The 13,253-nt window shown below is 39.0% G+C and overlaps 1 protein-coding gene across 3 annotated transcripts in view; it reads right to left on the bottom strand.

Moving 5' to 3' along the window:
• The window catches only part of Pals2 (protein associated with LIN7 2, MAGUK p55 family member), a 100,056-nt gene that overhangs the window by 40,668 nt on the left and 46,135 nt on the right, over positions 1-13,253 (bottom strand). For all 3 annotated transcript variants that reach the window (XM_052721843.1, XM_052721845.1, XM_052721844.1), the window contains exon 2: positions 9,863-9,981. In XM_052721843.1, the coding sequence (XP_052577803.1) occupies positions 9,863-9,979 (117 nt within the window). In that variant the 5' untranslated portion in view covers positions 9,980-9,981. The remainder of the gene's footprint in view (positions 1-9,862; positions 9,982-13,253) is intronic.

The following is a 13,253-nucleotide window of genomic DNA, read 5'->3' as shown; positions in this document are numbered from 1 at the left end:
CGTTTGAACAATAAACAAGCAGAGGAACCTCAGAATTAAACATCTTACATCAAATGGACTCAACAGATATCTACAGAATGTTCTATCTAAATGCCAAACAATGAATATACATTCTACTCAGCAGCACATGGAAGCTCTGACATAGACTATGTGCTGGGACACAAAATAAACCTTAACAAACACAGAAATATTGTAGTAATTTCATATATCATACCCAACCATTGTGGACTAAAAATTGACATCAAACAAAACTCCAGACAGTGTATAATGATGGAGATTAAGCAACTGATTATTGAATGATAAATGGGTCAAAGAAGGAATCAAGAGATTCAAAACAAGTTCAAATTCAGCATACTGCAAGAAACAATAAAAATTAAAGCAGAAATTAATGAAATAAAAACAAAGAAACCAAAGAATCAATTAATCCAAGATCTGGTTCTTTGAGAAGATAAACAAGATCAACAGACCTGCCCCAACTAAGCAAAAGAAAGGAAGAGATGATCCAAATGAACAGAATTGGAAATTTACAGACACCTAAGATACATACATAATATCATATGGGAATACTCTAAAAACCTGTACTTCATTAAGTTGATAGATCTATTTTTAAAAACTGGATGAACTGTTTTAACCAAATATCAAAGTTAAGCCAGGAAAAGACTATGGTGGATTGAAAGAAAATGCAGTGGGGAGGAGGTTGGTCCAAAGGGAGTGGCACTATTAGGAGGTGTAGCCTTGTTGGAGAAAGTTAAGTTACTGTAGAGGTGGGCTTTGAGGTCTCATATATGCTCAAGCCATGCCCAGTGTCTCAGTTCACTTCCTGTTGCTTACGGATCAAAGATGTATAATTCTCAGCTCCATCTCCAGCACCATGTCTGCCTGCACACAGTCAGGTCCCACTATGATGACACTGGACTAAACCTTGGAACTATAAGCCACCCAATTAAATGTTTTCCTTTATAAGAGTTGCTGTGGTCATGGCATCTCTTCATAGCAATAGAAACTCTTAACAACCTAAACAGACCTATAATAAAGGAGGATATTGAAACAGTAATAAAAAGCCTTCTGTCTAAAAAAATCTAGGCCCTGATGCAGTCACAGAATATACCAGAATTTGAAAGAAATGTAACTAATCCTTCTTAAACTTTTAATTTATTTATTTTACATACCAACTAGTTTCCTCTCCCTCCTCTCCTCCCATCTCCAGTCTAACCCCCACCCCACCCCATCCACTCCTCAGAAAGGGTAAGGCCTCCCATGGGAGTCAACAAAGCTTGTCATATCAAGTTGAGGCAGGACCAACCTCCTCCCCACTGCATCAAGGCTGAGCAAGGCATCCTACCATAAAGAGTAGGTTCCAAAAAGCCAGCTCATGTGCCAGGGACAGATCATGGTCCCACTGCTAGGAGCCCCACAAACAGACCAAGCTACATAACTGTCACCCACATACAGAGGACCTAGGTCAGTCCCACACAGGCTCCTTAGCTGTCGGTCTAGATTCTGAGCTCCCATGAGCTTAGATCAGCTGTCTCTGTGAGTTTCCCTGTCATGATCTTGACCCTGCCCCCTTGCTTATATAATTCCTCCTCCCTCTCTTCAGCTGGACTCCCAGAGCTCAGCCCAGTGCTTGGCTGTGGATCTCTGCATCTGCTCCCATCAGTTACTGGATGAAGGTTCTATGATGGCAATTAGGGTAGTCACCAATCTGATTACAGGAGAAGGCCAGTTCAGGTACCCTCCCCACTATTGCCAGGAATCTTAGCTGGGCTTATCCTTGTGGATTCCTGGGAGTTTCCCTGGCACCAGGTTTCTCCCTAACTCCATAATGGCCCCCTCTATCAAGAATCTCTTTCGTTGCTCTCCTTATCTGTCCCTCAACCATTCTGATCTCTCAAGTTTCCATCCCTGACCTCCCCCCCCCACCCCTGTCCACCGTTTACCCAGGGGATCTCATCTATTTCCCCTCCCAGGGTGACTCATGTGTCCCTCCTTGTTAGCTAGCTTCTCTAGGGCTGTGGATTGTAGCCTGCTTATCCTTTGCTTTACATCTATTATCCACTTATGAGTGAGTACATACCATGTTTGTCTTTCTGGGGCTGGGTTACCTCACTCAGGATATTTTCTAGTTCCATCCATTTGCCTGCAAATTTCATGTCATTGTTTCTTACCGCTGAGCGATACTCCATTGTGTATATGTACATTCTCTTTTCTTTTTGTTTTGTGTGTGTGTGTGTGTGTGTGTGTGTGTGTGTGTGTGTGCACGCGCGCATGCGCTTTAGACAGGGTTTCTACTGCATACCTTTGGAGTCTTTCCTGGAACTCACTCTGTAGCCCAGGCTGGCCTCAAACTCACAGAGATCCACCTGCCTCTACCTTCCAAGTGCTGAGGTTAAAGGTATGCACCACCACCGTCGGGCTGGTACCACATTTTCTTTATCCATTCTTCAGTTGAGGGGCATCTAGGTTGTTTCCAAGTTCTGGCTATTATGAATAATGCTGCTCTGAACACAGTTGAGCATGTGTCCTTGTGGTATGATTAGGCATCCTTTGGGTATATGCCCAAGAGTGGTATTGCTGGGTCTTGAGATAGATTTGACTGCCAATTTTTCTGAGAAACCACTACACTGATTTCCAAAGTGGCTGTAAAAGTTTGCACTCCCACCAACAGTGGAGTTGTGTTCCCCATGCTCTGCATCCTCTCCAACATAAGCTGTCATCAGTGTTTTTGATCTTAGCCATTCTAACAGGTGTAAGATGGTATCTCAGAGTGGTTTTGATTTGCATATCCCTGATGACTAAGGATGTTGAGCAATTCTTTAAATGTCTTTCAGCCATTTGGGATTCTTCTGTTCAGAATTCTCTGTTTAGATCTGCACTCTATTTTTTTTTTTTTTTTTTTTTTTGGTTTTTCAAGACAGGGTTTCTCTGTGTAGCTTTGCGCCTTTCCTGGAACTCACTTGGTAGCCCAGGCTGGCCTCGAACTCACAGAGATCCACCTGGCTCTGCCTCCCGAGTGCTGGGATTAAAGGCGTGCGCCACCACTGCCCGGCCTGTACCCTATTTTTTAACTGGATTATTTGGTATTTTGATGTCTAGTTTCTTGAGTTCTTTGTATAATTTGGAGATCAGTCCTCTGTCAGATGTGGGGTTGGTGAAGATCTTTTCCCATTCTGCAGGCTGTTGTTTTGTCTTATTGACTATGTAAGGAACACTCCCAAACTTGTTTTATGAGGCTAGTATTACTCTAATACCCAAACCAGATAAAGACACAACAAAAAAACAAAACCACATAGCAGTATCTCTGATGAAGATACAAAACCTTCAATAAATATTAGCATACTGTGTTACAAGCACATACCAAAAAAGATCAATGCAGAGTCGGGTCGACACACTTAATGTCAATATATGTAAGAACTCATATAAATGAACTTAAAAGACAAAAATCACTGGTCACCTCAATAGAACCAGAAAAGGCCTTTGACAAAATCCAACATGCCTTAATGATAAAAAGTCCTAGACAGAGGAGGACTGGAGGGAAAAATACCTCAACATAGTAAATGCACTCCTTTTCAATATAGTGCTGCAAGCAACAGCCAGAGCAATAAGGCAAGAGAAGGAAATTAAAGAGTAGAAATATGAAAATACGAAGTGAAATTAGTTCTATTTGCATATGGATGATATTATACCTAAGAGATGCCCAAAATTTCACCAGAAAACTTCTGGAAACAATTAACAATTCAGCAAAATGGCAGGGTACAAAATCAACTTATAACAATAAGTAGGTTTTCTACACCAACAGCAAACACACTAAAAAAGAGACCACAGACACACTCCCATTTACAATAGCATCAAAGCCAATAAAATATCAAGAAATAAACCTAACCAGTGAGGTTAAAAGGACTCTACAATGAAAACTTCAAATCTCTGAAGAAAGATACTAGAGGATGGAAAGACATCCCATGCTCATGGAATGGTAGAATTTATGTTGTGAAATGACCATTCTACTAAGAGTCATTTACAGATTCAAAGCAATCTCAATTAAAATACCCACAACAGTCTTCACAGACACAGGGAAAAAACAAAACTAAACCAAAATTTGCATGGAATCAGAAAAGACCCCATATAGCCAAAGTAATCCTGAGCAAAAAGAATGCTGGAGGGATTGCTAGTTCAGACTTTAAGACATAGTATAGAGCCATAGTGATTAAAAACAATATGGTACTGGCACAAAAACAAACATATAGACCAATGGAATAAAATAAAAAACCCAACCTAAGTTCTCATAACTATAGCCATCTGATATTTGACAATAAGGCAAAAAATGTGATATGGAAAAAAGACAGCTTCTTCAACAAATGGTGCCGGGGAAACTGGATGTCCACATGCAAAAGAATGAAAAAGGACCGTATCTCTCACCTCACAAAAAAATGAGATCCAAGATCTCAATTTGAAACCTGAAACACTGAAAATCCAAGAGGAAAACATAGGCAGTACCCTATAAGATATAGGTGTAGTAAAGAACTTTCTGAACAGGACTTCATCCGCCCAGGGGTTAAGGCCAACAATCAACTGGGATCTCATAAAACTAAAAAGTATCTATACAGCTAAGGAAACAACTGATTGAACAAGAAAACTCACAGAATGGGGGAAAGTTTGTAAAATTAGTATTACTTCTTCATTAAATGTGTGGTAGAATTTGTGGTAAATATTTGAAGCTCCTTTTGTACAATGGTTTTAAATTTCAAACATGCAAGTTTGAAAACTAGATACAGAGCTACTGAAGTTATCTCTTACGTGAGGCTTCTTTCAAGAAATTAAGTTACACTTAAGTTGTCACAGTCATGGTCACAAAATTGTTTACAATTAAAAAGAAATGTTAAGCTCAGTGGTGGTGGTACCTGCCTTTAAACCCAGCACTTAGGAGGCAGAGGCAGGGTGGATCTCCCAGCATGGTCTACAGAGCAAGTTCAGGACAGCCAGGGCTACACAGAGAAACTATCTTGAAAAATCAAAAAAAAAAAAAAAAAGGTAAATGTTTACTTTATATGTGTGGTTATTTTGTCTACATATATGTCTGTGTACCACATGCATGCCTCATGCCCCGGGAAGCCAGAAGAGGGCATTGGATCCCCTGGAACCGGAGTTACAGAATGTTGGAAGCCATTATCTACATGTTGGGAATCAAACCTGGGTCCTCTAGAAGAGCAGACTCTGCTCCTAACTGTTGAGCCATCTCTCCAGCTCCAGGTCATACATTTCTTTTTATCCTTACAACAATGTCTGTGGATTTGCTGTGGTGTCCTCTTTTTTTTTTTTTTTTAAATCCTTGAGTAATTTTTCTTTAGTTGGAGGTCTATCAACTTTACTAATATATTATCCTAAGTTGTGACATTTTTGTCTATCTTTTTATGCCACATTTTTACTGCCCACTTCTTTCTGTGTATCTTGCGTTATATTTGCTCAGTTGGTATTGCTATTTTCTAACACAGGTATTTCCTTTAAGTTTTGCTTTGTGGCACATTTTAAGTTTTGTCATCATTTGCATTTCTTCACTCAGTTCAAAATACTTTGTTTGTGATTTCCCCCTTCACTCGTGGTTCTTGAACAGCCAACCTTATTAGTCTATTGTCAACATGACACAAGCTAGAGTCATCTGGGAGGAAGGCATCTCACTGAGAAAATGCCTCCATAAGGCTGGCCTGGAGGCAAGCATGTGAGGTATTTGGTGGACTGATGTGGTGGGGCCAGCCCACTTGGGGAAGCGCTACCACTGGGCAAGTGGTACTGCGGTAAGAAAGCAGGCTGAGCAAGCCAGGAGCAACAAGCCAGTAAGTAGCAGTCTTCCATGGCTTCTGCTTCAATTCCTGTCTCCAAGTCCCCGTCCTAACTTCCTTCAGTGATGGACTGTTTGAAGTGTAAGATGAGATAAACCCTTTCCTCCCAGTTACTTTTGGTCAGTGTTTTATCACAGCAATAGAAACCCTAACTAAGTGATAGTATTTAATTTCTAACAATTTGGGGATTTTTCTGAAGATGATTTTGACTCTGCTTTTCCAGGTGTACTGCTTTTCTAGGTGTGGCCAGTACACCTAAGTCCGTCCTCTTTTGAAGCTATTATATTCACACATACACATGTGCAGTATGGTATGTTATATGGCAGTACTTCATCTTAAAAGCATATTTCATGTTTATCCACAAACGGTCCCTTTCCTTTGTCATTCTGTCAGAAGAACTTTCTCTTGTATTTTTTTGTAGAATAAAGATTCATTTTCTTTGTCTGGAAAAAAAGTATCTTATTTAGTATTTGAAGGTTGTTTTTGCTGGAAAGGAATGCAAAGTTGTTGGTGTTTCCTTTTTGTTATCAGAAAAAAAAATCTCAATTCCTCATTAGGAATTTCAGAATTCCTGTTTTATTATTACCCATGTTTTCCTAATTGTCTTTCTTCTCTCATCTTTATAAATTTTACTTTGTATTTAAATTTCAAGATTTAGATATGTCTTCTTTTTATTTCTCACCTAGCTTCTTGAATCTGTCAGTTTATATTACTCACTGAATGAAAAATGAGGACATGACTGCTCCAAGGTATTGCTGCGGAGGTTTATTGTAGATATGAGGGAGAGAACAGCCAGAGGCATCTAGAAGGGTCCAGAATGAACCAGGTCATCAGACTGAACCAGTCCATGTTGGGGGTGGGGAGGCACAGGAAGAGCAAGAGAGGAAGAGAAGAGAGGAGAGAGGACAGGAGAGGGGACCAGGAGTCAAGAGGCCAGGGAGCCAAAATGGCTGAGTTACATGGGAAGAGACGCTGGAGAAAGAGCAGGTCAAGGGCTGGAGAGGTGTCGAGTAGATGGCAGGGTGTGCCAGCCAGAAGGACTCTGTACTTATGCGGCTGGAGATGCTGGAGAGCCTGGGAGCCATCGACCACTCTGATGTGTCAAACAGGCACCTCAGTCAGCCATCTGTCCAGTGTTTCTGAGACCTGACACTCATCAATTTTCTGATTAGCACACTTTAAACCGTTTCTACTTTCTCTCCCTGTTGTCTGGGATGGAAAATACACACGGATTAGAGCTTGTGTGTGCATCTCACACACAAGAACATTCACTGTTCTATATTTTGGTTAGACTCTCTATGAATTTCATCTGGGGTCTTTCTGTTGATCTATTTCCAGATTTACTGATTCTCTCCTTCTGTATCTAGTCTTCTAATACTTAAACCCATCAAATTTCAAATACTGTACTTGAGTGTTAAAATGTCAATTGGATTTGATTCAGATTCTCTAGTGTCAGTATTTTACATGTCTTCTCTTTTTTCTCTTGTCTGTTAAGATGGGCTAATTTCATGTTCAAGTCCTTACTTACAAACTCTACTGAAAGGGAAATTCACAGTACCACTTCTGCTGTTTTCTGCTGAGTATCAGTCACATAATCCTGCCTCTCAGCATGTCTAGCTCCTCTCTTCCATTTTTTATTGTTGCAATGAGAGAATTGGATTGCTGTGACTTACTTAGAAGCAGAAGTTCCCCCTTCACTCTGCAAATTCCTTATGCTACATGAGTATTTACCACTGTTTTATTAAAAATCTGCATCAATATTGAATATCATTGATCGATTCTGTTTTTTTTTTCCATCTTTTGTGAACCTATGTTGTGTGTGTGTAAGAGAGAGACACTAGATGGGGAGGGACAAGAGAGAGAGCAACGAAGCAAGTACATACACCCACTATGCCACAGAGCAAGTGAAGAGACCAATTTGGGTATCAGCCTTTCACCTTATTTGAAACAAAGTCTCTCTTTCTCTCTCTGCTGCTGCTTCTTAAACACACACACACACACACACACACACACACACACACACACACACACACACACACACACACACACACAGCTATTGCCAGGCTTTAGGTGGGTTTGGAGGGTTTGAATTCAGGTACTCACACTTGCACAGCACTTTACCCTGAGTTATCTGCCCAGCCTTTACTTTTAATCAAAAGGAGTACAGTTGCTCTTCATGTGTTCCAAAGTAAACCAACTATTTCAACTGCTAAGAATGGTGATCTGGTGATCCTCTGAAAGTCCATCATAGGTTGCACAAACCAATCCATTTTTCACTCATAGGAGTTGTTGGGAATAAATACACACAAATCACTCTATGTTAAAATAAATAGAGCACAGAACTTAAAAGACAAGGTTAGAATACCGTGGGAGACATGTTCCCACTTTTTCCCCCAGGGTACTCTTAAATAAGGAGAAGTGAGAAATATTTAGATAGAAATATGGCGGGGAGAGACAGATAGAAACACAGGATAGCCTTAGGAGGGCCTGGATCAAAACCCAGCAGCCCCTTCTGTATCTTCTAAAGGGCATTTAAAGGAATGCCAAGGGGTGGAGCAAAAGACTGCCCCCTAGCACAACCAAGTGCAGACCCTTCCAAACACCTGGTAACCATGCATGTGGTCAATCCATCCCCTTATGCAGCCCTGTTGTGTAAAGCAAGCTCAGATCTCACTAGGAAACCTTTGTGGGCTCCCACAGAATACCTGTCCTAACCCTTAACCCGTATCCCTATTATTTACTCTAGTGTATTTTAAAGACCTTAGGAAACTACAAGCATACTGTAAAATGTCTTACATGTTATTAAAATTTCTAACTCTACATAAAAGCCTTAAATTAAACATGAGAGCAGGGACAAAAGTGATTCAGAGACAATAAAAGTAACAATCAACAGTATAAGATAAGGAAAGAGTAAAACTACTGTACCAATAGGAGCTCAAGGCAATCCATTTTTAGTATGGGCTTAAATAGCTCCTATTTACTTCTACAGGCCCTGAAGCTGTACCTCAACACAAGCTAGTAAGGTATAGCACAAGAAGTCAGAATATGAAAGTAAATACTATCCTGTATATTATGAAAATACAGCAATATTAAATATATACAATTGTGAAAATGTCTTTTTACCACACGAGCTCATCTTGAGTAACTGTGATAAATGAGCCACATTAATTCAGTATTCACCAATGGAAAAGGAAAAATGGTTTTCAGTAGCCTTAAAACACAAGAGATAAAAAACAAACAAACAAAACACCCACCTAGGTGAGATCAGCACTCTAGTAGTACAATGAAAAACAAAAGGAGAAGGTGGCTCCATGAAAGAGGGGCTGGAGGACCATCAGAATGGTTTTCTCAAAGCAAAAGCCACCTGAACAGTCAACTCTAAGGTGTGAGCACGCAGGGTGTGAGACAAGCACTAAATATACTGTGTTTCCTTGGATGTTCACAGAAGTAGTAGTCAGAAATTTTAAGTGAAAAAAAACAGAACTACAAATATGACTGTAAAAAAGTATGTGTGTATTAAGTGAGTTAATAAAGTTTGCTCCAGAGTTGATTAAGAAAACACATCTAAAATATCAGGGTTACAAAAGAAAAATCTAAAATTTCAAAAATAAAATTAAATAAAAGAACTAAAAAAAGTGATTAAAAATTCAAATTAACAGGTATAAGTTAATTAAATAAACAGGTATCAAGTTATAATGTTTTAAAAAACAATACCACCTTGCTGGTTGAAAGTGAAGACAGAATCAAAATCCCTTTCCCAGGCTCCAGCTCAGCTCTGTGCTGTTATGACTTGTCTAGCTATAAGGTACTGGGTCAAAAGCTAAGAGTCATCCCATTTTCTAAGAGCAGAATAGGAAAGGCAAGTAAACCTTACCTTTGCATACATTAGCATTTCATCATGAGACGCGTTATTGGCTAACTATGCAAAAAGATGTATCAACTAAATTCCAAAATGGTGATCACTGAAAAGACTTCCATAAAAACCATTTTTAAAGTCCTTCAGTAATCTTATGAATAAACTAGTGTACCTTAGCAAGTGATTTCACAATAGGATTCTCCATAATCCCCTTGAGAAAAATTAGGTCTATTTCTTCTGCTCCTGTAGATGTGGGCAGCTCCGTTAGGTTTTCCAAAACTTGCTGCATTTCTGATGAGACAAAAGCCAGATAAGAATTAGTGAATACATAAATAAAAGAACACTCAAATTCCAGACCATTATAGAATAAGAGTATAAAGCCATACAAATAAAAAGAAATTAGCAAAACTCTTTTGAAAAATCTTATTTAAAAAAATAATTTGTTAAACACTGAGTTTCACATTGATCCCATGAACTGGAACAATGTTTATATATGGTTTTGATTTTATAAGACTACACTTAATAAACACATACTTAAAACTCATTAGCTTCCCCGCCCCAAATTTGAAGATACTACCTAAAAGGAAATGAAAAATCTAAAGACTTATACAAAGTATAGAGATTAAATTAATAAAACACACACATGCAAAAATTCCCGTAAGCCCAAAATCAGATCACTGGTAAATTCCACCAAACATTTAAAAACAGAATTAAAACTAAAACTTGACAAACTTTCCAAATAATGTAAAAACACTCTGCTTTGTGGGGTGGGGTGAGGGAGCTGAGAGAGGTTTTCACTACTTAGCTCTGGATGGCTTGGAACTCAAGAAATCCTCCTGCCTCTGCCTCCAGAGTGCTGGGATTAAAGGCGGGCATCACCATGCCCGGCAAGAGCACTCCTGCTAGTTCATTCTGCGAAACTAGGTACTTTGGTTCTAAGCCCAGACAAGTTCACTCTTAAGAAAATTACAGCTAATATCCCTTAGAAATATAGATGTAAAGATAAAATACTAGCTAAGTAAACTAGAAATATAAAGGATTGTACATAAATGTCAAATATAAATAAATTATCCCAAGAATGCACTATATGAAAGTCAATCAACATAATAGAACAGAACCCATGGGCATTTGAAGCAGATACACAAGAAAGTGTTTAACAAAATCCAAAACATTTCATGTTAAAAAACCAAACACTCCCCAATCCCTCTCCTCCTCCTAAAAGCATTAACAAAACTTACAAAATAAATTCCTTACCCAGTACAGCATATCTCACATCTATAAAAATATGAAGCTAACACCATACTCAGTGGCAAAGCACTCCATGTTAGAAGGGAACAAGGCAAACTGGCTTCCCTATTACTGTAAAACCAGTAGTGTTTCTAACCAGGCGATTAGATAAGAAAAAGAAACACAGAGCATCCAGGAAAGGGGTTAAATGTGACTATTTCTTTTAAAATGATACGCTCTTACATATGGAAATCCTAATACACAACAAAAACATTTACAGAAGTAGTAAATTGAGGGAGGGACGCTTAGACGGCTTGGCAAGTAAAGGCATGCCAGCAGACCTGATAACCAGAGTTCAATCCCTGGTACATATGTGGTGGAAGAGAGAATCAGTTCTTTCCAGTTGTCTTCTGACCGCCACACATGCACATGCAATCACACACACACACACACACACACACACACACACACACACACACACACCCCTACAAAATGAATATTTATATAAAAACCTCACAAAACATTAAAGAATGAATAAAGTTCTCAATAAATGGAAGGACATCCTGTGCTTAGGCCCTGAGTACAATCAAAACCTGTCCAAAAGCTACAGCAATCACAACTGTGTGGCACTAATACAAATACAGAAATAGTTAAACTCCAGAAGTAAATCCATAGATTATCGGCCAGTGTTACAAGACTCTCAATAAAAGAAAGCTCTTCCCCCTAACAACTGGACAACTAGTCATATAAAACCGTGCTGGGTCAATTAAACATATACAAAATGCTAACACAAACTCCTGTTCTCAATAGATATCACATTCCTAAATTTTAACATTTTAGCTCATTTTGATGTTTCTTTAAAAATAAACTAATACTTCAGCTATCTAATCACAATTATTTTCATTTTAACAAAACACAAACATCAAAAGTCAGACTGCACAAATAAGGGGCTGATAATGAAATGCAGCTCTCTCTGTTCATGCTGCCTACCCAAGCTGTGGAATATTAGTTCAAGATGTATTACATTTGTTTATGCTGTGAAATATTTAATGATGCAAAGATGTGTTGCATTCTTTTATGTTGCATTTTTTTAACTCTGTGAAGCTGTGTTACTTTGCCTGTCTAAAACACCTGATTGGTCTTAATAAAGAGCTGAATGACCAATAGCTAGGCAGGAGAGAGAAACAGGTGGATCTGGAAGGCAAAGAGAATAAATAAGAGAAGAGCGAGAGGGAGGAACGAAAAATGGAGAGGAGGATGCCAGGGGCCAGCCACACAGCAACACAGCAACACAGCCAGACTCAGAGTAAGAAGGAAATCAAGAGATACAGAATAAAGAAAGGTAAAAGTCCAGAGGTAAAAGGTAGATTGGATAATTTAAGAAAAGCTGGCTAGAAACAAGCCAAGCTAAAGGCCAGGCATTCATAAGTAAGAATAAATCTCCATGTATTTATTTGGGAGCTGAGTGGTGGGCCCCCAAAGAGCAAAAATTAAAACACACACACACACACACACACACACACACACACACACACAAAAAAAAAAAAAAAAAAAAAAAAAAAAAAACTCCACCTACATGCCCATCTCCTAACACTTGCCCATTCCCTAGTAGGACCTATGCCAGATTTCTTAATCATTTCACCTAATCAGATCTGTAAACAGGTTTTTGTTTTGTTTGGGGAGACTTGCTACTCAAGCCTTCTTTCACTTGCTATTTCTATCTTCTTTTCTTTTTCTTTTTATTGAGACAGAATCTCTACATGGACTAGGCTGTCCTGGAATATAGACCAGGCTGGCCTCAAACTCACAGAGATCCACCTACCTCTAGGTAGAAAAATGATGGGAGACTACACACCCTGGACTATTTTTAAGATCCTCATCCATTGCTACTGCTTTTGATCATATGGAATAGTATTAGAACATTAATAAAGTACCAATCCCCCCCCTCAATTTGGAAGCTCAGATTTTATTTAGTTATTTTTTGAGTTTATATTATATTTGTATCTTGACAGTATAAAAGCTACCAATCATTCTTAACTAATTTTTACTTCCCTTGTGTTTTCTTTTTCCTCTCCCTTTTCCTCATTTCTTTTCTTTCTGAGTCAAGGCCTCACTATGTAGACCAGGACGGTCTTGACTTTTGTTTCTGTACCCTGAGTACAGAAATACAGGCCTGTCCTACCAGCTTAGCTTTTCACTTGATGAGACTTTTTAAAATAAGATTTAAATATAACTTTTTAAAAATTATGAGACATGGTTTCTCTGTGTAGCCCTGGCTGTCTTGGAACTCACGCTGCAGACCAGGCTGGCCTCGAACTCTGCCTCCCGAGTGCTGA

Source organism: Peromyscus californicus, unplaced genomic scaffold (genome assembly GCF_007827085.1).
Source record: "Peromyscus californicus insignis strain IS unplaced genomic scaffold, ASM782708v3 Scaffold_6__1_contigs__length_162567912, whole genome shotgun sequence".
Taxonomy (NCBI): domain Eukaryota; kingdom Metazoa; phylum Chordata; class Mammalia; order Rodentia; family Cricetidae; genus Peromyscus; species Peromyscus californicus.
This window is presented reverse-complemented; position numbering and strand designations above follow the sequence as displayed.